Source organism: Trifolium pratense, linkage group LG5, assembly GCF_020283565.1.
Source record: "Trifolium pratense cultivar HEN17-A07 linkage group LG5, ARS_RC_1.1, whole genome shotgun sequence".
Classification (NCBI taxonomy): Eukaryota; Viridiplantae; Streptophyta; class Magnoliopsida; order Fabales; family Fabaceae; genus Trifolium; species Trifolium pratense.
In genome coordinates, this window is record NC_060063.1 from 45,017,537 (window position 1) to 45,042,646 (window position 25,110).

Here is a 25,110-nt window from a genome sequence, read left to right on the forward strand (position 1 = left end):
ATAAAACCCCCGGCTATTAAGAACGCCGTTAGCCCTAGTATAGTGGGCACGAACTTGTTGCGCCCACTCGAGATAACTAGGAGAAGAAATAGGAACTCTCCCCTCATCCTCATCTAGCTCCCTCAAAATAACCATTTGTTCTAAAACCTAATTAGAAAAATTAGGGTTCCTACTCAGAACAGTCCTAATTAACGAAAAGAAGAAAGGTATAAAGTGAAATACCTTATGAAACGGATGAAGACTTCGAAGCAGGGAGATAAAAGTCGTCTTAAAATGGAGACCGTTGAAAACCTTTATCAAGAGAGTGAAGAAGAGAGCGTAAACTGGATCGGAATGGGAGTAGAAGATTTTGCAGAAGAAGTAAAGGGAAAGAAAGAGTAAAACCCCTATTTTAAAGACTTTATTCCGAACAGTTAATTTGAAGTTGTAAGGTTCATCGTCAGATCACGTACGTGTCAAAGCACGTATCTCGAGAATAAACCTTAGAAGATTTATCGTCAGATAACTAAATACGACGCCTACAGGCGGGTAGAGTGGCGCCCTTAATAAAACGATCACGCCAGGACTAATTATCCCGCCGGATAAAAAGATTGATTCACCTTTGGGGCGCAACAAAGATATCCATAACAACGCCAAACGAGAAAAAGCCAAAAATCAAGGAAAGACAAGACATAAAGTAATGCATTCTACTCAAGGCAAGAAAGAAAAATCTTTATTATTAGCAGAAAATGGAAAGTACAACGAAGAGAAACCAAGGCTACATGGAGAAATCCTAAAATCCTATCAATCAGACTCCGAATCCTTTTGCACAGGCCCAGGGAAAGTCATCTTGGATTCCACGGTGACCCGGGACCCCTCTTCTTCACTGGACGAGGAAGCACGAAGCTCAGGAGGAACATAGGTCTCCAGAAACGAAACATAATCCTCATCACCACTACCAGAAGCGGAGGTATCCGAGGAAAGAACGATAACCTCCACCTTTTTGACATCCTTAGACCTTCGGGAGCGAGCGGAGTTAGAGGTTGAAACCTCAACTCTTTTCTTCCTCCGCTGAGGCGGAGTACTTCTAGCAACAGGTTTTTTCGCATTATTATTTTCCATCTTAAAGATTCAAAACAAGATGATAAAAATTCGAGTTTTGAGCAGGTGATATTTATAGTCAATATTTAACCTTAACATCGTTATTAACGGTAGTAATAAATGCTTGAACGGTTGCAACCACCGAGTTTTGACCATCTCGAAAAATGTCACTTTTACGTTTCCAAGAAGTCAAAATTTGACCCATTTTAGTTATTAAAGACTGCAAAGGAAGGCGGTACTAAAAAGGACATAAGAGCAACACATAAGTAAAGGAAATTGCTTAAATATTCAAATTCGTACAAAAGAAATACAACGGAAGCAAAGAAACAGAATAAAAATAACAAAGATCCCAAAATCCGGAAGCAAATTACAAATACTAGAAAGAAAAGCACAAAACGGAAAGATGAGCAAACAAAAGACTTCATGGCATGGTAGAACTCCCCAATTCACCAGCATCGGCAACGGCGATACGGTGCATTTCCTCCAATGCCCGTTTCACCCTCTTCGCCTTCACCATATTTTCGTCAATAGGCTTCAGGTCCTCTCTTAGTTCGCTTTGTTTGTCCAGAAGGTCCACCAAAGAATGGCGCCGGGTAATCAACTTAGCAATGTCATCCCTAATCTCGCCTTGAAGAGCCCTCTTCCTCTTCACCAGCGGCTTCATCTCCTTATTCAGCATCGCCAGACGATCATCCACTCTGCGCTCCTCATTGAAGCATATCCCCAAGATCTCCTCTTGCACACCCATAGTCTCTTTTGTAATCTCTATCTGGCTGTCAACAGCTTCAGTGACTTCGGCGTGGCACTCCTTCACATTTTCCACAGCGATCACAAAGGATGCACTATCCTTCAGTTCCTTCTCCAGACGCAGCACACTGTCAAGAAAACGTTTCTCTTCCTTGGTCAACCTCCAGCAATAATCATTAAGTTCTTTGACAAACTCCGAGAATTCACCAAAATCGTCCATTAAGTCCTCCGTACTCAGGTTCAGCGTACGGCGGAGTCGTTTAATGACGGGGGAAGCAGGAGACTGACCACATTCAAAGGGAAGGCTTTTAGGAGACATACTGCAGAAGGAAAGCTTTCAAGAGAGCAGGTGAGAATGTGACGAGTTGATTCTATCAAACACTCCATTTTATAGAGAAAATATCCCATCGTGGTATCAGTGAATGGAGAAGCGGTTGACAAACATGGTCCAGGAGTACAAGAACGTGCGCCAGAAAGTGGGGAGGAACGTGAGGAAACTCTTCCCGCGCTACAGGTTTTAGAGGGAAAATTCGAACCCTACTCAAGCACTTCATTCCTTTGGACCCTCGTGCTTGGGGGGCTGTGGACTGGGCAATGGGCTTAAGAAAATATCCAGTAAGCCCAATTAGAGTAAAAAAGGATTATAAGCCCAAATCAAGTAAACCCAAAAATACCCAATAGGCGATTAGAAGCTAGGGCGTGACCTGCAACTCTAAGGCGACGCCAAAAAGGGTGGATTCTGTGTTACTGAAAATATCTTCTCCTTCCTTGTATCAACCGCTAACTTAAGAAGGAAGAAATAAACTTCTCGCAACCGCCATAACTTGGAGACCAAGGTTCTCATCCCTATTTTCACGCCATACCACCGAAGAAGATGCTAAGGACCGGATTTTTAGGAACCCTTGCTTGGAGAAGAAGACTAGAAGCTCTATAAATAGCTCCATACTCTCATTTGTAAAAAAAGGAGGGATTTCTGACTTATTAAACTCCCAGGGTTGTTGGGATTGAACTGAGTGTAATCACATCATTTGATCAATAATACAAACCCCCTTGTTTTTTACCAGAACAAATACTAAATTAAAGTGTTGTAAATAGATGTAGTTGAGTTGAGACTTGATAATATATATATATATATATATATATGGGGGCCTTGGATAAAAATTAAAATGATGACTAACCTTTATTAGACATTTCTTATCTCCACGTGAGTATAAAAAAAATTAATAATTTGTGGTCCATGATCAAAAACACTATGTAATGATGCAACACAACAGCTACTATACTATATGGTCCAATTAATCTCTAGTCAATAATCAATAGTAATTCATGCTCTAAAGGGACCACTAATTCACCAATACATTGAATCCTTTGTGCGTCACTTTAACTGTTTCACATCAAAGAAAGAAGATTATATTGCAAACTAATACCGATAAAATATTTTCAGTTCCAATTAGGTTAAACGACAAAATGGTTCATAGGTCAATTTCAAATACTATGGAGTATGGACAAAAGCATACAAAGTTTAAATTAAACTGTTTCTTCAATACTTTAAAGTTTGACTTCTGTCTACTACATGGCCTACATACTTTTGTTCACTATGATATGGTACTTTATTAGTTATTTTATGACTTTTTATATAATCAATAAAATTTCATAAAAGCATAACATATGAGCCACCCTAATTTTTTTTTAGCTAAGTTGCTCACTTTTCTCTATGTCTTTGATTCTTATGCAGAGTTGTTGGTATTTCGGATCACTTTGATTTTGTCACATTATTTGTAGGCATGATCATGTAATTTTATGCTATTAATTTCAATGTTGTGAGTTTTCTCACAAATTCATTTCTTTTTTTTGGTAGATTTTTTGAAAAATATTTGGTAGAATATTTTTTTAAAATGATCGATGTTGAGTTTCTTTTTAATAAATTATATCAATTTTTTTATTTTTTATTTTTTAAAAAAAGAGGAGTAGCAAAGTGCTACTACCTCAAAAGATACGTAAATAGATAGATGAGGATAGAGATACAAAAAAAAAGGAGGGGGACTAGACCAAAACCTCCCTAACTAAGTACAACCCTATAGAAGGGTTTACGAAGCCTCTTAGATTCAAAGTTATCTTTAATAACAAAAGGGATATCATTCCACAAGGTGAGCCTACCTAAATTAAGACCAACATTAGCCAATCTATCTGCACAATGGTTACACTCTCTAAAAATATGAGATACAATAATGTTCATGTGACCTGCAAGCTTAATACAGTTGAACCAACGATTACTTAAAGACCAAGGCACCAGATTTGAGGATTTGTAGGCATTCACTACAAGCATTGAATCTGACTCAATCCACATATTTCTCCATCTTATATAAATTTAAATGAATGAATAATATTGTTTTTAATCAATGTATTGATGGTGACTATGGTTTTTCATAATTCTTCCACGAGTAGTTCCTTGGTGTTTAGGCAACCGTTGGCTTTATTGTGTGGAGCTTACAAACGTGCAGATTAACTTGCTAATTTGAAATTGAATATTCTAGATTATCAATGGTGGGATACTATCGCCTCTAGTATTTAAAATGTATTATCTAAAAATAGACTTTGCTTCCGTAAATATGGATTTTGTTAATGTTGTTTGGAGTATATAGTGCACTTTTTTTTTTTACCTTTACCTGATTTTTTCTGTTGAATTTTTCAAGTTTTTTAACAAGACAATTGTCATTTGTTTAGCTCGTACTTGAGTTTTGTGAATTAGCTTGTCTTTTAAGTTGAATAAAGAGATGTCAACCTAATTGAGATGTTTTTATTTTTCTTAATTGAGCTAGTTCTTTTGTTTTAAAAAAATAAATATTGTTTTTTAGTAAAATAAATTTTTTTGTTACTTTTTATAGAACTATTTACCTATATGTCCTTAATTATGTATTATTGCATTTTACTTATTTTTCTCTGCAAATATAAAATTAATAAAACAACAATTAAAATAAAAAATTAATAAAACAATAATTAAAGTTGCATTCAACTTTGAAAATAATATATAAATAAAAACAAAATTTTGTTGAAAATATGACAATTAAAAAGTAAAGTATATAGCAAGTATATGTTGCTAATAATTGATTAATAGGGACAAATTTCTCAGAATTCCCACGTTGATTTTATCTTTTAACATTAGCCACAAATTATAGAATGCTACCAAAAAGATGTCAAATAATTTTGAACGGATTCTGAATACTTTATTTAACATGGAGTAATTTTTCAATATTCCTTTCATAGGGGTTGCTATGAATAGAAGAAATTAAAGATGAGAAGTGGGTCTTCTATTCTAGGACCATAGGAAGGTTGTTATATTTGATATCCCTTTTTCTGAAGTCCGATTATTGTTTTGTTTCATGGCCTTGTAAAGATTATTATTTCAATTTTGTGTAGATTCCCTCATCAATATTTACAAAAAAATAAAATAAACATAGAAGCAATAGATGAATAAATAAATAAATAAATAAATTTGATCTCTAATTTTGTTAGTTTTAACACTTATTACTAACAAAGTTATTGAATATTGTACCACAAAAATATAAGAGAATAATTAACGATGACTCCATGTTATATGGACAAGGATCCTCTCCAGTATTGGAGGGAGTCCAGTGAGATTTACACCCTCTATTATTATTTTAATAATTTAAATTGTATGTATCAAAAAAAATACGTGGATAAGATTTTACTGTAGAAAAATGTGACTGCAGAGAATCCTCTCACCATGTTATTGTTAAATATGCTTGGATCTCATCATGTATTTAGAGTTTTTTTAATGCCTTAATTAAAACTATTTTAAGTCAAATTGAGTTACTTTAGAATTGCTTTAGTTGAGTATGCAAGAAGTTGAAAAATTGGATACATTGTTCAGAAGACCTTTGATTCAGATCAAAATAACCCGAATAAGACAATTCCTTAGACGTGTTATGTTTATTACCGGATGAATGAATTGATTCTTTTGGGACATGGTCACTATGAGAGTTTTGGTGATTAGAAATGAAGTGAAGACTGTAGAATTTGATGTTTCAGACCATATTACTGTGAAGAGCTTTGAAGAATGCTGGAGGAAACACACACTGTTGATAGACAAAAATCCTAGTTTTTGCGGCATGCGCCTTGCACAACCTCACTATACCCATTTAACAAATTGTGAAAAGATGTATAATGACTTGAAATTCTAAGTTGAAGGTGAATAAGTGGCCTTCCCTGACTATTTGGAGGCCTTGCTTGAATATTAAAAATAGCTTCTTCAAAAAAAAATATTAAAAATAGCCATAATAAAAAATGCAAAAAAAAAAAAATCTCTATTTAAAATGTGAATAATATAAAAACAGATAAAAAATAATTATCATCGTATATAACATCAAAAAGAGACATCATACCTAGTGATTAAAATAACTAGGACTAAAATCATGCAAAAAAAAAATATTGTAGGAATTTGAATCAAGGACCTAACACTCAAAAACATAATAAACTACCACTAATTAGTCTATTGATATTCATATGAAATTGTATGGACATTATATATATATATATATATATATATATATATATATATATATATATATATATATATATATATATATATATATATATTAATTATTATAGGGCTTCAAAATTTTGAGACCCGTTACCGCCGCACACCGAACACATGAGTGTGGGCCGGCCCTGAGTGGAGTGTCTGGAGTGCGTTGCCAATTAAATTTCATATGTGTAAGTAAAGCAAGTATTTATCTCCACATCATCGCTGCGTGTGGGTCAACACCTCCAAAAAAAAATAGAGGACTCCATTCAATGACTCTGTGATTGCCCTCTATTAATTTCTCAATCCCTCTAGTCGGGTGGACTCCAGCCGATCTTTCGACCAAATTCCCCTAAAAACCGTACGTGCGGGTCTCCCCGCATGCGGCTCACGCCATTCGCGGTGCTAGCCAAACATTCATAGCTCAAGGACTAAGTATTAATTGTAGTTCCATATTGAAAATACGCTTCCATTTATAAGAAATAATTCAAGATATATAAGGTTCAGTGAGCCAGATGCTACCTTACTTTCTTGTATTGATTCATTGATTGTATCTCAAAGGACAAATCATCTTTTTTTTTCCCTAAGAAAAAAATTCCCAACTATCTTAGGAGAGGGAAAAAAAAGAGGTAAAGAGAAGTAAATATTTGACTGAAAATGACCTATACCGAATCAATATGAAAGCACGACACGACAAAGAATTTACATAGCATTCTTGCATGTACTTATGATTTCTCAATATGCTTTTAATAAAACAAACTAAAGCTCTATCAACTGTAGTCTTTGGTTTGTTTTACAAATATAGATAGAGAATCTGGTAAGTATTAAATGTATAGCATGTGCAACAATTAATAACAAATTTTATCTTATTTGAACTAAAATTAAGAAGTCCAGTGAACTTAACTCAGTTGGTAGAAACATTATATTATATATGTAGGAGATTAGGGTTCGAATCGGTCATTCTACTTATCCACTTTAAGGATATAATACTAGCCATTAGCCTACATACAAATTTTTTTTTTTAAGATATTGGATTGACGTGGTTAATGAATTCATTTTATGATGAATCGTTTGGGAGAACCCGAGTTTGATTCCTGGTGGAAACAATTCTTAATCGGACTTTAATTATTTATTTCACGGCCGAACTTTGAGTTATGGAGACTCCCTTTTCCTTGAAAATCAAAGGGTTAATAAACCAAAAAAAGAAAAAGAAAAAAAAAAATCTTATTTGAACTAGTTTTCCTTTTGTCATAAGCATTCCAAATATTTTCACTCAGAAGCAACAACACCTAGATATTCTCGGGAACGATTTATTTTTTACAGCAAGAATCTGATTTCTTTCTTTTATGTCGTTTCACAATAATAGTGGTTTAATATTTTCTCAAACAATAAATGAATGAATAATAGAGTGTTTAACTAGATTTAAATAAATAATTTAGATAATTAAATTAGGTGAATTCATATTAGTTAAGGTTTTTTTTTTCTTTCTAAACTACCACTTGTTAATTTGGGATATTTACCCAACAACCAATGAGAACAAGGCATGTGCATGTAAAAATAAAAATTAATTACAAGTTAGTTGTGAGTACCACATGCAAATCTATTTTTGTGACTTATTTTATTAGTTGTTGGGTAACTACCGTCAAATTATCAAGGGGTGGAGTAGTCCTCTCCAGATCGCATGTGCAATGAAGTTGTGATCCTCCATATCAAGTTCAACGTCAATCATCACTAGATCAACTAACGATTGATGTTTGAGTTAACTTTTCGTTGAACGTTTAACATGCCTTTAGGACTTTTATTTGTTACAAATGGAGTAGAGATCAAACCCAAATTTTATGCATACTACCCAAATTCGATATAATTAGACTCAATTTAGTGGCTTCATCTTTAAGATCTTTTATGTTATTATCCATTATTTTATTTTATATATATTTTGGTTTAAAGTTATTATCCATTATTAATATAATACTTATGTTTTTTATTAGGTACAAATTTAATACTTATGTTGGGTATTGTTTAATTGAGCTGACAAATGGTGTGTTGACACATGTCAATATAGGTGCCATAGCTGTGACGAGTTTATGTTGGGGGTAATGAAGTTTAGAATCGTTAAATGCACACTTGTAACTACAATCGTAACTTCCACATCAAAGAGACAACATCACCGGCGGTGGTGAGAAGCAAAAAGATGTTTCAAATCCAAGTGGTGGTGGGTCGAGTGGTGGACGGGGACACTTTGCTTTTCCTTTTTTTATTAAAGTTTATAATGAGAGTTTATGCGGTATATATGAAGATTCGAATGTATCAATACATTAAGTCAATTAATTAATAAATTATCGATTATTTTATGAATTAAAACAAACTAGAGAAACTAAATTTGGTAACAGGTGTAAAATGTATGGTTTTTAAAAATATGTTTTGAAATGTAGGGATTATTTATCGAAAGCGAGCAAAATGTAGAGAACAACAACATATTTAATCGGGTTTACTGTGTGCCACATCAGCTTTCCGTCTAAGAAAACAAACAAATCGACTAAATTATATATAACGAAAGCAAACTATAAGTTTTTTAAAGGATTTAATTGATATGCACCGACGGTGTAAAATAATTTTACACTTTCAACCAATACCAACCATGTTTTTCGCCACATCACCCCACTTCACCCCACTTTCTTGACATGACATAGCAAAATGATGGTTATTTATTGGACGATCGTGTAAAACTATTTTACACCGTCAGTGCATATCAATTAAACTCTTTTTTAAAACAGTTTTTAAAAATTTTGTAAAAAAAAAAAACAGTTTTTAAAATAGGAACTATTGTTAAAAAGCGAGCCAAATATAAAGACTATAAATATATTTAACTTATTCATAGTAAAACCACTTGCGACTATTTACCATATTGAGTTTTGCTATAGTAAAAAAACACAGTTTTTACACAAGTATTCAATTTAGGCCTTTAAATATTGATCAAACGATTCATCCAGATAAAATAAAAAAGTCATTTAAAATAATCTCAACCACACATGTTAAATCAGACGGTCATAAATTAAAACTGTGAGAAATAAGTGTTAAACTTTACGACATGAAATCCGCATCCCTATTTACCACCCTAGCAATTGTATACTTTTGTAAGGTCTCATATGCTCTTGCAGCTTCAACCAGCTGCAAAGCTTTTATCTGTTTTCCAATAAACTTTAAATATTGGGCCACCATTGTACAACTTCCATATTGATTGAATTCACCACTTCAAGTGTACTCACAGTTTTTGCATTATATATCATCCTTTATTCTGTGACTCTGCTTACACCATTCTTTTCATAATTTAATGCAACTTATTCTATTCTTTACCTAAAGCCAAACATAGAAGATGGTCTTTCCACTGTCATTTCTTTCATTATTTTTCAAATAATACCAAAATAGCTTACATATAATTTGAGACTTATTATTGATCAAACTAAGGAGAAAAAAAAAATGGTACATCACTCTTGTTGCAACAAACAGAAGGTGAAAAGAGGATTATGGTCACCTGAAGAAGATGAAAAACTCATCAAATACATCACAACTTATGGACATGGTTGTTGGAGCTCAGTTCCAAAACTTGCTGGTACTAAAAAAAAACTTTATACTATATACTATTTCATTAAATATATAGTTTTTTTTTCTTCTTACTATATGTTCATTTATATATATCATGATCTTGATTTGTATAGGTCTTCAAAGATGTGGAAAGAGTTGCAGATTAAGATGGATAAATTATCTAAGACCTGATTTGAAACGTGGAAGTTTTTCTCATCAAGAAGCTGCACTCATTATAGAACTCCATAGCATTCTAGGCAATAGGTATATCCATTACATATGACCCTTTTTCTTTACATGTGAATCATTAACACTTGCTATTCTCAAAATTTAAAACGTTGTTTCTATTCACTTTGTTCTAAAATAAATGTCATTTTAACATACTCCTCTGGCCACTTGAACTATAATACAGATCAAATACATCTGTTATTCAATGAATCTGAAAAAATATATTTTTGCTTATATTTGTGACCGGAAGAGTATACTGTAGAATACTCTAATGTTCTTTACATGTGAATCATTAACATTTGCTATTCTCAAAATTCAAAAGGTTGTTTCTATTCGCTTCGTTACAGAATAAATGTCGTTTTAGCATATAAAAGGTTGAATCATTAACATTTACTTTTTCTGTTGTAACATTAATAATTTTTTTCCAATTTTTTTTTGTTTGCATAACTTTCAACTTATCTCTTTCATTTAATTATTAATGATTTTCTTAAGGGTCTTGTTAACATGTGCATATAGGGCACATGATAAGGTATCTTAATATAGAAATTTAACATTTAATGATACAAGACATTTAATGCTTGAAAAGTTAAAATGCACAAATTCTAAGGCATAATTTCTATTTTTACTACCTTAACATGTGCCATATATGCACATATTAAGATTATCCTTTTCTTAATATGTATGGAAAAATATATTTGACACTTATTTTGGACAGATGGGCTCAGATTGCGAAGCACTTACCAGGAAGAACAGATAACGAGGTGAAAAACTTTTGGAATTCAAGCATAAAGAAAAAACTCTTTTCTCATGATTTTATTCCATCCTTCACCACATTTTCTAATATTCACACCCCCTACAATATTGGTTCTATGGATAGTTTCTTCCCTAATCCTAATGTGATACTAAATATCAATCATCACCATCAAGATCAGCTATATCTTCCAACCTCATCTCCAAATCAACAAGGCTTTCACCAAATTGATACAAAGGTAGACATCAATAATCAATATAAATCCAATTTCATTCACATTCAAAATCCAATTCAAGAAATAGTACAACCAATATCAAACCCTACACCTTATGAAGATACATGGTCATTGGATTGTGTAGCTCTTCATCTCAAGTCAAATCAAGAAAATCAAATTTCCAAAAGTGATACAACCCCACTTAATAGTGTTGACAAATTAATCAACCCAATTGAATTAATGCAACAATATGATCAATATCATGATGATCCTCACTTAGTTGAACTTGATCAACCAATTATGCCTAAATTAGTCAATGATCAAACCCTTGAGGATTATGTTTGTAGCATCCTAGATTCATCTAATTCCCAAGAACATGAGACTTCAACAAAAATTGAGTGCTACACATCTAGTATTGTTTATCCACAAGATCAAATTTTGGAAGCTAATCAATTGGATTACAATATTGATGCACTCATGTCATCATTGCCATCCACAAGTAGCCAAATTGTCACAAACCATATAATGACTTTAGGATGGGAGCCTTAATTAAAAAGCATTGGTACTATATATGGTAATTTAATTTTATCTATTTATATATAGAGGGTGTTGTATAACTTAATTATCAATCATCATTTAATTGTGTAATGTAGGATTATTGTTTTTTTTTCCTTCCCTTTCTAAAGTGTGTGTAGATTGTATTTTATTTTGTTAACCTGAACATTGCTTGTTCAGGCACTTGCATTAAGTGATGCTTGTTGAAGTTCAATAAATATGTAATGTACTTTAATTTAAGGTTAATTTTTTTTTGGCTACAAACTTCAAGGTTCATTTTCATGCATGTACGTATGTATGCCACCTTATTGTACTGGCCACTTTAAGGTTATTGTAACACTCTCTCTCTCTCTCTCTCTCTCTCTCTCTCTCTCTCTCTCTCTCTCTCTCTCTCTCTCTCTCTCTCCTGACATTTTATGGATGACAACAAAATAAAAAGCCGTGTGTACACAATGACACAACATCGATGGTCAATTAAGCTAGTGTCCTTAAATGTGACATAGGTACGAGACCAGCATGCATATACTTTATACTTTATCATATAATAAGAACTTTTTGAAGCATGCACCAATATATAAGAATGAGATATATACTATCTTGCAATCAAAGATAAACATGTTTAATTAAAATTTTCTCTCTAAAGAATGCATATCCTTTATGATTGGAATGAATGGGGAGCGAGAGAGATCGGAGGAATTGAATGAAAAGGGATTATAGAGAGGATATATAGGGCATGTTTGTTTCAGTTTTAAAAAAATGGATTTTTTCTTTATATTTTTTTAAATAAATTTTTTAAAATCGATTTTCAAAATATTATAAGTTTTGTTATATTCGTCTTTTCTAAATTGAAACACTAATTTTGACACCGTATAACATAAACACACATTATTGAAGATCAAAACATAGTCAAAATTAAATGATTTTTTGAAATTTTGATATCCAAAAGAAGTTTCAATAAAATGATCAAATACCTAAAATCACATTTTAAGAATAACTATTCAAACCAAATTTTCATTTGAAGCTTTTATAAAAAATTTCTTTATAAATTTAATTTACACAAAATTATGTAACACTACAAGAATCTATTTTAAAAAAATCTATTTTAACAAAGAGGCCCATAATTATATATAAGGGATTTGAGGGTTTTTGATTCGTAGGTGAGAGAGATTATATTGAAAAGTTTAAAATTTGTTTGAATTGATTTATTTAAGTTTATATGCTAAAATTTTGTGAGATTGTTTAAGAGAGCTTATGAAAACAGTTAATTATGACAACTTTTATAAGTTTTTTTTCTAGCTTATTTTAATAAGTTTTCAAGTTTATATAACTTATAAAATCAACTTATATCATATACTATAATTAAATGTTGGTTTTTTTTTTAAAAAAAAATATATAAATGTTTGGATTTTAAGTGTGAATGATTAAGTCTCATATCGACTATAAATGAAAAGAATATTTGATTATAAGAGAGGTGACTCATTAACCTAATACTTTAATTTGTGTTGATGTCCCCCTCTCCTGTGGTACTGGAGCATTTGATTTGTTACTTCTCCTGAAGTGGTAGTTCGGCTTGGTGGGGGAACAGATGAAAAAAATGTTGGATTTATAAGAGATGATACATTAATCTAATATCTTAAGGTTTTGGGTTGAGATCGATGTGGCGTCTCCCTCTCTTGTGATCATAAATTATTTGACCCGTTATTCTTTCGAGCTCCCAGGACTCCCCAACTATAAAAGTAATTTCAATTATATTATAGGATGCAAATAAGTAGTCTAATAACCAACAACAGCCTTAGTTGATCGGTGAACTATTGTTATATGGATTAACGTTTGTTAAGAGTTATATTCAATAATACTCGCACTATTATAAATCAGAGAATTAAGGGGACTAAGATCCTAACTACTTGGACCAATTCAGTATTGATACACATAATTAAAAATATCATCCAAAAATATAAAAGATACACATAAATTGATTTAAAAATAGAAACAAAATAAAGTAGAAGCAAATATATGCATATAAAACATTTAAAGGACCACTAAATATATCATAAGAAAAACTAAAAACGAAACATGAAAATCAAGATATTGAGCTCAAATGATTAATAAGTTTTCTCTAAAACGTATTGTTCGAAAGCACCCGAGTTTTATTCCTGTTGGGAACAATTATTAACCAAATTTTTCTAACATTGAGGCCGAACTCTCCGTAAGGTTTTCATATGAGAACATGCATGGTTCATGGGCATTGTTAAATTATCGTTGATTGTTTTTTTTTACCGAAAATTATCATTGATTGTTATACATGTACAAGTAATGTAAATTATTTTAATAAATTTAGTTACTACCTATGATTTGTCACTCTTAGTTTCTAATGCAACATTAATTGTTGTACCCTTACGGCATTGCTTAGCAAATGAAAATGGAGATTAATTGATGAAAGACAGGGGGTGTGGGCTGATTTGTTGCGGTATAGATATGGGCTTCTACCTACTAAAATTTTGACTGGAACAACACCTCAGGTTGGGGCTAAGGACTCTATTTGGTGGAGGGATATTTTGAGCATAGGCAGAACGGCTGATGAGGATTGCTTCAAATCAAATGTGGGTTGTTGCGTTGGTGATGGTAATGATATCGGATTTTGGAAATTCGAGTGGTTTGGAAATAACAGTTTTGGTGAATTATATCCTAATCTGTATGCAAAAGAAGCTTTTAAGGATGTTTTGATCTCAGATAGGTTGAGTCGAAATGGAACAGATATCGAGTGGCATTGGCAGTGGTGTGAAGAACTTTCTGACAATGACGCACATCATCTTCGAGCTCTTGAGCAACTTTTACTTGATTGTCCTTTTGATCAAGCGAGGTCGGATAGATGGCGGTGGGTGCCGGATTCGGTTGGCCTCTTTACGGTTAAATCGTGTTATAGTTTGTTGCTTCAATTTTCTAACACGGTTGTTTTGGAGTCAAATGTTTTGGATGCTATCCAAAAGCTTTGGAAAAATGATGTTCCATCTAAAGTTAATATTTTTGGTTGGAGATTGCTTCTAGAGAAGCTACCTACGCGGGCAGCCCTTCATCATAGAGGTATATTGAATAATCCGCATGATATTTCTTGTATTTTTTGTTATATGCATATGGAAGACTGTTCCCATCTATTCTTCAATTGCTCTTTTGTTAAAGGTGTGTGGGAAACTATATATAGATGGTTAGGACAGAGTTTACCGGCAGGCTTGGAAGATTGGAATCACTTTTTATCCTTTGGTTCTTTGGTTAAATCAAAAAAAGGTAATCGGATTCGTCATTTGATTTGGCTGGCCACTACATGGTGCTTATGAAAGCTTAGAAATAATGTTGTTTTTAATGGAGCCTTACCGGATGCTTCCAAACTTGTAGATGATATTAAAACTTTTTCTTGGTTTTGGTTTAAGGGTCGTTTTGGCCGTAAGTCCTCTTTCACTTTTTTTGAATGGTGTTTAGATCCTATTGTATGTCTTCAAAGCAAACTATAATTTGCTTTATATTGTGAGGGAATGAGTACCCCTTTGTACTCCTTTATAATATATTGTTTCTTATCAAAAAAAAATTGTTGTACCCTTAACCACGATATTTAATTTCTACTTTATATTTATGACAACAGAAATGCACTAATAGTTTTTTTTTAAAAAGTATTAAAGTTAGTAATTAATTATAAATGATAGTATTTATCTCCTTTATAGTTTATTTGTTCTTTTCAAAATGTCGAAGTTAATAATTAATTGTTAATGATGGTATTTTTCTACTAGGACTTAAACCCTAGTCATTTTGCTTCTTAACTCAACTCAATTGAACAATTCATCCCACACCTTCAATGAAAAATACAGCAATAGTTAAGATGAATAATTTTATAAAATCATATCATTTTCTTTTATTTATCATATTTTATTAATTTATGTTAAATTTTCAAATGCGACAATTATTAATATTATACATTGGAGAGTATATTTTATTACGTGCATCGTTTTAAACTAATATTATGATTTTATTTTTTGTAGGAAACTAATATTATGATATCAAACAATGATAAATTAGTATGGTTAATTTTATAAGTATAGACTAATTAGTATGATTTGATTGGACATATGACAACGGGTCGGGGAAGGGACATACATGTTTTGATAGAATTTGGTTATCTTCGTTCTTCAATGGAGATAAAAAAATTGAACTTCATATCTAATCGGGTTAGTTTATAATTGTTTTGTCATATTCTTGCATGAACTTGTATTTTATTTTATTAAAAATAAAAAGTAAAAATCCCAAAATTACCTTGCCTAAACAATTTAAATTATTTTTTTTATAAAAAATATAGAGAAAACGACTTATTTAAGGGCCCCTTTAAAAATAAAAATAAACAAATGAATGTAATTTAAAAATTTGTTAAAAAGTTTCTAAATTAAGAGAGGTAAAAATATAATTTTGACATAAACAGAACAAGTTCGGGAATAGATTCTGATGTCCCCATAACCCGCTATATCCCTGTATTTTGATATTAAAAAAAAAAAAAATTCAAACACAATCAATTCGGATTTTTCCATTCAAAGCGGGTTCATGTGGATATCTCCAAGTATGGATTCTCTTGTTATGCCTAGACATTGATAGGAAACTTTTATACATTCTCAATACTTAAATAATTAAATTTTATGATTTAATTTTATTTATTTTGACAAATTCTATAACAGTATGCATTAATTAATTACCAAGTAATCGAGCTCAAGCGTATAATATTCACCAACAGAGAAATCATTTAAAGAATTTAAATTTAATTTTTAAATAAAATAATTTTTAACTATATTTTATTTATCTTTATTTTGAACTTTAAATTATCATAAGTCTTTCTAAAATTCGAAGAATTGACGATAAGGTATGAACATGTGGGAATAATATATGAGAACTCAAGTCTTTTCAATCACACAATCTCTATCTTTAGTGTGGAGGGGTCAAAATTGAAATCATGAGCTGATCTATATGCATATTGCATACCCCTTTTATTTGAATTGATGTGCTATGATTTTGAATCTTTGATAATTAATTGTTTTTCAATCATTTCATTTTTGTAGTATTAAAAAATTGTAGACAAAAAGTTCATAAAAACCCTCGTGCTGACATGCAAGGCTTTCCTCAATAATTATATTTTATAAGGGCCCATAACTATGAAAGACACATTTTCTTAACTTTATTACTTTATCAAGGGCTCTTAGATTAGTTTTTTCCACTATCCCATAGATAGAAACCGTATAGAAGATTAGAAGGTTCATCTTTCTTATGACCCATGCCCAGCTTCAATTGCTTTTGCTTGATCTTTTTGTCACATGGTATTCAGCAAAAGGTGAAAAAGAAAATATATAAGGCTGCCCTATAGTTTTGAGTACCTCGTAAGCAAGTCCACACACTATAGTGAAGTGAAAATGTACCTAAAAAACACTAGTGAAGTGAAAAAAATTATAGTGTCTACTCCCTCCATTATAGGTGGACCAACATTATAGGTGGTCTACTATATACTTCAATATATTTTTTAATCTTAACCATTTGTTCTATTTGAAAAGAAAAAAAAAAAAATCACTAGATTATTTTGTCTGTCTACCATATTTAGCAGTGCACCATCGTTGGTAAAAAAAATTCACTATTTCTTCTTCGTCTTCCTTCCCTTTCTTCTTCACCTTCATCAACTCATTCAAACAAACCCAAAATTTCATATCTTCCTTCAAAAAAATTCCCCATTTCTTCATCTTCTTCCCTCCCATATGCTTCATCTTCATCAGCTTTAAACAATCCAGAAAAAAAAAACCCTTCAGCCCAGAAAATTAAAAATGAAACATAAATCTTCTTCATTTTCCAGACTTAGATCTTCAAACAGACCCAACAAATCTTGTTTTTTAGAATCATGACAACTCATTTGAGATATTGTTCATGACAACCTTTTTTAAATATTTGGGGATTTTGTTCATGTTGTTGTGCTTCTAAATTTTGGGTTTTTTTTTAATGAAGTTGACATGATGAAGAAGATTGGAAGGCAGAAGATGGTAAAGAAGTTAATGATGAATAGTGACGCACTAACGTTTACGGGACTAAAATTGAACGTTTATTCATTAAAGAATCAATGTAAAATCAAAAAATTCTTTAAAGGATCAAAATACTAATTAAGTCTATTTTGAAAAATATTAACTAGTGTTTCAAGGGCATTAGTTAAGGAAGCGCAGCAAAACTACATTGAAAATTTTTGTCTAGTTAATATTTGTAAAATATAAAGTGTTATTTTCAATGCAATTTTTTTTCTATTTTTAACTAGTGTCCCCAGGGCACTAGTTAGTATGACCCTAATATTTTTAATCATCCATGTGTTTAAGGGTAATTTTTCAAATATCACTACATTCAATTCGGACCCGGATTTGCTACGGTCCAAAAAGCACGCGGTTTAACTCAGTTTTAATCTCGTCCATTAAATTCATATCGGGCGGCTTAGATTAAAAACTGAGTTTTTTTAATCAAATTGATCTCAGCCATTAAAATCAAATCGGACGGTTTAAAATAAAAACAGCGTGTTACTGTGTGCTTATTTGACAGCACAAAATCTGATTCCATTCAATTCGGGTTTTGAGAATAGTGATATCACTATTTTATAAGTTGGTTTTATAAAAATGAATAAGAGAAATATAAAAATCTGATATAATATTTGAGTCTATCGATGGGATACTCATTTAAAAGTCTCACATCTAGTAGTTAGAAAAAGAAAGAGGTAGAAGAGTATTATAAATATAGAAAATTATTTTCCCGGGGACATCCGATAAATATGGAAAGTTATATTGAGTTTTGTTTACTACAATGACTCTAGTCTTTTGGATGAATTGGACTTGGGTAGTTGTGAGTCTCTGTGTCGTGTCGCAGTGTCCGTGTCGTGTCGCGGTGCTTCATAGGATAGCTAGGTTGCAATATTGCTTTGTAAAAATTGCAGATTTAGTATTATATTATTGCATATTTGGTAGTAAAATATTATTGTGAGTTAATTTTGTTTAGTTTTATATATTTATTGTTTGAAGATCCTGTTTAATTTTTATTGTGTGGAAATTCTTTCTGATTGCTTTCCCAACAGTGATTGATCAGATGTCACTGAATGATAATTAACTGAAATTTGCAACAACTAAAAAATTTCAACGATCATTTTCTTCACCTCTAAAATAAAATAATACTTGCCAGTAGGCGTGGTGGTGTTTTATTGTTTGGATCAATATATATATCCTTTAAGTTTAACACATGAGAAGGGTATATAATGTAAAAGAGAAAAAAAAAATACACACTTTAATTTACAGTTGTGTATTAAAGATACATCTCAATTAAAGGGAGAACAAATTCTCTCAATATTTTTTCTCTCATATTTTTTTTCTCAATTGTCTAATCTTAAATCATTTTTCTCCATTTAATTGAAATTATAAAATTCTTTCATTTTATATTCTAAAGGTCTAGATGTAAGACAATATTTTCTCAAGTGTTTTTCCAATTGAGGGGATCCTCTCTCCTTAATAGAGTGTTTGGTTTCAAGTCTCTCTAAAAAAATTCCCGTCCAAAGTCTTTTCACCGTAAAATATAAGAAGCATAAAGTGTAACTTTATGAAAAAAGCATGTTTGTTGCCGTTCTTTTACCGTCCAAAGTTTTTTTGTTTGTGTACTAAAAGAGGGCAAAATCATCTCTTTGATCATGTAATACACCTAAAAACTATTAGAATATATGATTGGTAATCAAAATGTAACAAATTGAATAAAACATTAGTCTAGTTAGTTGTATAATGCTGAGCTGACACTAGGTTGTTAACAGTTGGTTAGGCCTTGCTGATTTGACACTTGGTTAGTTAGAGATTGTTGATGTGGCATTGCCACATGTCATCAGTGATTACAGCTCTATTTAAAAGAGCTTATTGTAACTGTTCACAATAATGAAAATACAAATCAAGAAATGAAAAGTTTTTACAAAATTCTTTCTTCGTTTTCTAATAAAAATTTACTAAAATACTATAAAATTATAATTAAAAATACTAATATGACGGATGTCATCATAGGACTTCAAAAAACTCAACTTTGATGCTCTCAAATCTCTATGAAATATGCAGTTTCATACTGTTGCTAGCCCACGCGCCCCGCACATGAGACAATAGCCAAAAGTGCGAAAGTCCTCCTTTTGTTTCAACATTATATATGCATCTATGCACCCCGCGCGTGAGGTAGTAACTTTAAACTGACAAAAAAAACTTGAGATTTTAAAGCACACACAACATTGTAAATATACAAAGGTTCATTTTTCATGGATATAACTCGGTGGGTAAAAATATCACATTATATTTACAGGCAGCGGAGTTCCTAAATTTTTTCAATAATTCATCTTAAAAAATAAATTTTTAATCATTAAGTTACCTGATCAATAAAAAGAAAGATAAGGCCCAAATTTATTATAATCATCCACTTAGCCACTCTTCTTATTTGTTCATCCACGTCCGGATTATATGCTAGACTAGAAGCGGATTATATGCTAGACTAGAAGCCTATACCATTGATGTATCTACGATCTATTCCAAAATCGAAACAACCATAGTTTAGAGACATATAGGCAACAATATGACAATATCCAATGATATAATTCAGTGCTTTTTGGAGTACATCTAAAATTGAGATAGACGTTCATTGGCAAACTTTGAAGTGAGTTTTGAGATATTTGAATGGATCTTTTAGGGGTGGTTTGAAGTACACATTGTAAACTCAAGGGAAAGATGCTATGGAAGGTTGAGTAGATGCGGACTATGCAGGGAATGTGGTTACACGGAAACTTTTATCGGGTTTTGTGTTTACATTGTTTGGGACGGTTATTAGTTGGAAGGCTAATCAACGATCTATGGTTTCCTTATATACTACTCAAACAAAATATATTGCTCTTGTTGTTTGGATGAAAGAGAGTTGTGTATTACTCGATCAAGAATACATGTGTGAAGATACATTGTGATAGCCAAAGTGTCACTATGTGATCCTAATATATGATGTCCCTTTAAAAGAAGAACGAATTCAATAATAGAATAAAAAGAACCAATTGATTTTGGTTCAAAGTTTTATTTTCGTATAGATTTAGACCTGTCTCTCTTGTTTTTCTTGTATCAGGAGTTATAGATGTCCGATTTGTTGGGTTTTAAGTGTGAGTGATTAAGTCTCATATCGACTATGAATAAGAATAATGTTTGATTTATAAAAGATATGACCCATTAATCTAACGCTTTAAGATTTTGGGTGGAGATGTGGCATCTCCCTCTCTTGTGGTCCTGAAATATTGACTCATTATTTCTCCCAAACTTCCTCGGACTCCATAACACGATTGAGGTATTCTATTTGTTGGAAAGCTTATAGAATTATCTATAGTTCTCACCTTGGAGGCAAGAGCTAATTCAGTATATTTCATGTTTGAAAATCAGCGTAAAGGTTATGACGTGAAAAATCAGAATATTTCACATTGGCTTTATTATGAAAGTGGAAATTCATGACTTATTATCGATTTGTTCGGATGACTTTGGACATTAATATTTTAATTGGTATTTTCCATGATTGCTTGTGATTGCAAAGACGATCATAGATTTTGTCACATGGCTTTCTTTATTTAAAGCCCAATTGTATTTGGGCTAACAACCCCCTCCCCACACCCCCCCCCCTCCCACATTGTAGCTCTGCTTGCCCATATACTCTCGCCGTCCCTAATTATAAGCACATTTTGTCCCTAAATATAAATCTCTTTTCAATTCCCTAGATACTTTTATTACTACTTTTCCAAACATAATCCTACTTTGCATTGAAATACGTAAAATTAACTATAAATACATCTTTTCACAAAGGACAATATAGTAATTGTAATACTCAAAAAGTATACATTTATTACACTACAAACTTTTCTTAATAAGCGTGAAAAATTGCAAAGAGAGCTTATATTAAGGAATGGACGGAGTGTTATAGAAGATTCTGGTATTCGTAAAACAACAATTCATGATTAGAATTTCGAATGACTAGCCTTATTAGCTAGACATACATGAGAAGAAAAGAAAAATAATTAATTAATTGAAAATATATCTTGTGGTCCATTAGTCTAAAGTCTAAACACAATATATGTAATGATGCAACACAACAGCTACTATTAGTTTGGTCCTTACTCTATTGATTTAGTCAATAATCAAAATTAAATCATGCTCTAAATGGACCACGCACAGATTCACCAACACACTGTGTGTCACTTTAGCTGTTCCTCATCAAATTAAAGAAGATTATTATATAGATACCCATAAAATATTTTCAGCACCAAAATAGGCTAAACGACAAAATTGTTCATAACTCAATTTTAAAGTTATGGCCGAAAAAGCATACAAAAGTTTAAATTAAACGGAATCTCTCAATATTTGATTTTTATGTTTTTTTACTATTTGTTTACACTGATTTTTAGTAAACAACCGCTAGTTTAAATTAATTACTTGAGAGATCAACTAGTAAATCTCGGAACATATTTGTGTGTTATTTTCTAGAAAAATATGAATGTTCATCATCTTTTACTTGAACATTTATTGTCTGATTTGCATTAAATGCATTAAAAACAGACTGATTCGACTAAGTCAAATGATCAGATTAAAATACAAAAAGGATTAAAGTAAATTTGCATAAACTTGTTAAAAGATTTGCAAATAAAAGTTAAAGAACCTGAAAATAAATTGCAATGAAATGATAAAGTGCAGAAACTTTAAAGGACTTGAAAGATTAAGTGACATTTGAATGTAAATAGTGGTTAGAATCCATCTATGTCCGTCCCTTGAACCCGTTTGCCACCGCGGCGTGGGTGTTGCAAGACTTTCATAAAATAGGATTCAACCCCTTGTTCTTATTACAAACAGATATATATAGACCTTGCAGGAAAAACTACCACTAGATCCTACGGTCTAAGTTAAAACAGGAAATAACTTCTAATAGCATAGCCTTACACTTGGCATAGTTACAAGTCAAATAAAAATAACTTCCACTTGCATGTGTTTGCCTTGCTTCACGTGTTGCTTCCTGCTTGTTGCCATATTGATAAATGCTATATATTTTGATCTTTTCAACCAAAGCCAATCAAAATAATTAACCAAACTTAATCAACATGATTCGACCAACATACATAAAAGTTGAGACTTGCATCTTCGACTAAAATATAGTTGGCATCTTCGATCAGTTTATTCATTTTCCAATTAAATTGGTAAAATCTACTCTAATTAATATTCGCATAAACCGTCGAAATGAGTTTTTTACTTCTTTTCAAAATTTAACACCAAGATTTTCTCAATATCATAAACTTTACAATTTTGGTGTCAACACTAATCCAATATTTGATGTTGACATATGCATATATACCTATTTAATTTAACATATTATAAAGCGATTTTTATAGTAAAAATAAAATACGCGAGATTATTACGTTTAACAGTATGTTAATGATAGTAAAGTGAAGTTTCCGTGAGCATAACATTGTATATTATTGCAAGGATCGTGGTTCGAACCACGATACACCCACTTATTCACCTTAAAAGGTGAAATTATAGCTACTAGGCTACTTGACAATAAAATGATAGCAAAGTGAGGGACAACAATGAAGTTACTTGAAAAACAAGTTAGTGAGTGTTAGCTCATAGTGTTACACATTTCTTATATATCTTGTATTAGTTGATTAATAGTGTTGCACATTTCTAGTGTCTATGATTGTGTTACAAAGTAAACTCAGATTTGTGAATAATATATTTGAGCTTTGCTAGCTAGCGCGCATTTTTTATCCTCTTTTTATGGAGTCAGTTTTCTAGCTTTCATATGGTATCATGAGTTTGGTTCCTAGTTTATATAAATGATTTGGTATTAGGAGGGACCGATAAGGTGTAAGTAGGAATCTTGCATTTGCTTCCAGATTCATCTAAGAATTATGTTGTAGATATTTCAACAAAATCTTTTTTATGCAGGACCATCTAGCAGTTTACAAAGCCAAGATACTTTAATAAAAGATTAAATATATATATATATGCAAAATATATAAGAACAACTAAAATAGATATCGGAAAGTATCATAAACGCGTCTAGTATTTTTTTATTAAAAAATAAAATTTAATCATTGGATATTTCTTTGATACGTATCAGAAAGTATCAAATACGTATCCATCAGATACGTATCGGTATCGGGTACATTCCAGTTCAAGAAGGATGATTTTTTTAGTTTACAATGAAATTGGAGATCGAACCAATGACCTCTAGCATACTACTCAAAATCTTCACCAATAGACTAAACCTAATGACTTTTTAGGGGATGATAATGATAGCAAAGTGAAGGACAATGAAGTGACTTGAAAAGCAAGTTAGTTAGCGTTGCCTCATAACTACTAACTAATCTGTTATAACTACCCTAGGAGTTAGTAATCTTGTATTAGTTGATCAAAAGTGTAACACATTTTCTATATATAAGTGTGTATGATTATACTACAAAACTCAGATTTGTGAATAATGCTCTTGACTTTGTCTGCGCGCATTTTTAATCCTATTTTCATTGGAGACAGTTTTCTAGCTTTCACACAATGGCTTTTTGAAACCACTTGATCCAAAAGTTGTATAAAATTAGATAGACTTTTACAGTAGCTAGCTAATTTTAATTGTGCAAGCATAGGTCCCTGTACTCTCTTCACCCACACTTTTGTTAGTTGGACTTGGATCGCTGCGGGAGTATTTTATAATTTATACATGCATGCTAGATTTTCTTAACTACTACAACTTAATAGAATAATCCACCCATATATAGTATAGTTTAAATGAAATCAAATAGTTAAGAACAATGATTTGCTTAACTACTATTAATTGTAAGTACAACCGTTTCATTCTTCAAATTATCTTCTTTTTTTTCACCACTTTTATCCGACCCACTGAAACGCCTAATTTGGTTCGAAGGTCAGCCCCCTCCCTATCGTAGTTGCGGGGGATCGAACTGTGGTCCTTCCTACTAAGTCTAGCTAGCGCCAATCACTACTGGACCAACTAACGATTAGTTCAAATAATCCATATACAAGTGAGGCATGTATCCTATTTTTTTCTAGAACTAGCAGAGTTTATCGGGGTGTTGAGTTGGATCTTTGTGAGGTCTCGTTGATTGGAGGCCTCCTGTGTGTTTGTCCTTCTTGGTAGTTGATACTTGTCTCTCCTAAAAATGGGTCCTTGGATCTTCTTGTGATGGTTGGTTACGGATGTTGTTTAGCTTTTGGAGTGCTTTCTTATATAACTGTGTGTATTTTTTAGAGGTTATTTGGTGTTGATGGGATGTACTTCTAGTACCCTTAATTTTTACTCTGAACTTTCTCTTATTTA

At 31.8% G+C, this 25,110-nt stretch overlaps 1 protein-coding gene across 1 annotated transcript; it reads left to right on the forward strand.

The window, feature by feature from the left end:
- Window positions 1–9,679: 9,679 nt before the first annotated feature.
- LOC123885133 (transcription factor MYB26-like) lies at window positions 9,680–12,055 on the forward strand. The gene is made up of 3 exons (XM_045934389.1): window positions 9,680–9,980; window positions 10,087–10,216; window positions 10,896–12,055. Exons 1-3 carry the CDS (start codon window positions 9,848–9,850, stop codon window positions 11,692–11,694), a joined length of 1,062 nt encoding a protein of 353 aa, XP_045790345.1. The 5' UTR covers window positions 9,680–9,847; the 3' UTR covers window positions 11,695–12,055.
- Window positions 12,056–25,110: the final 13,055 nt, after the last annotated feature.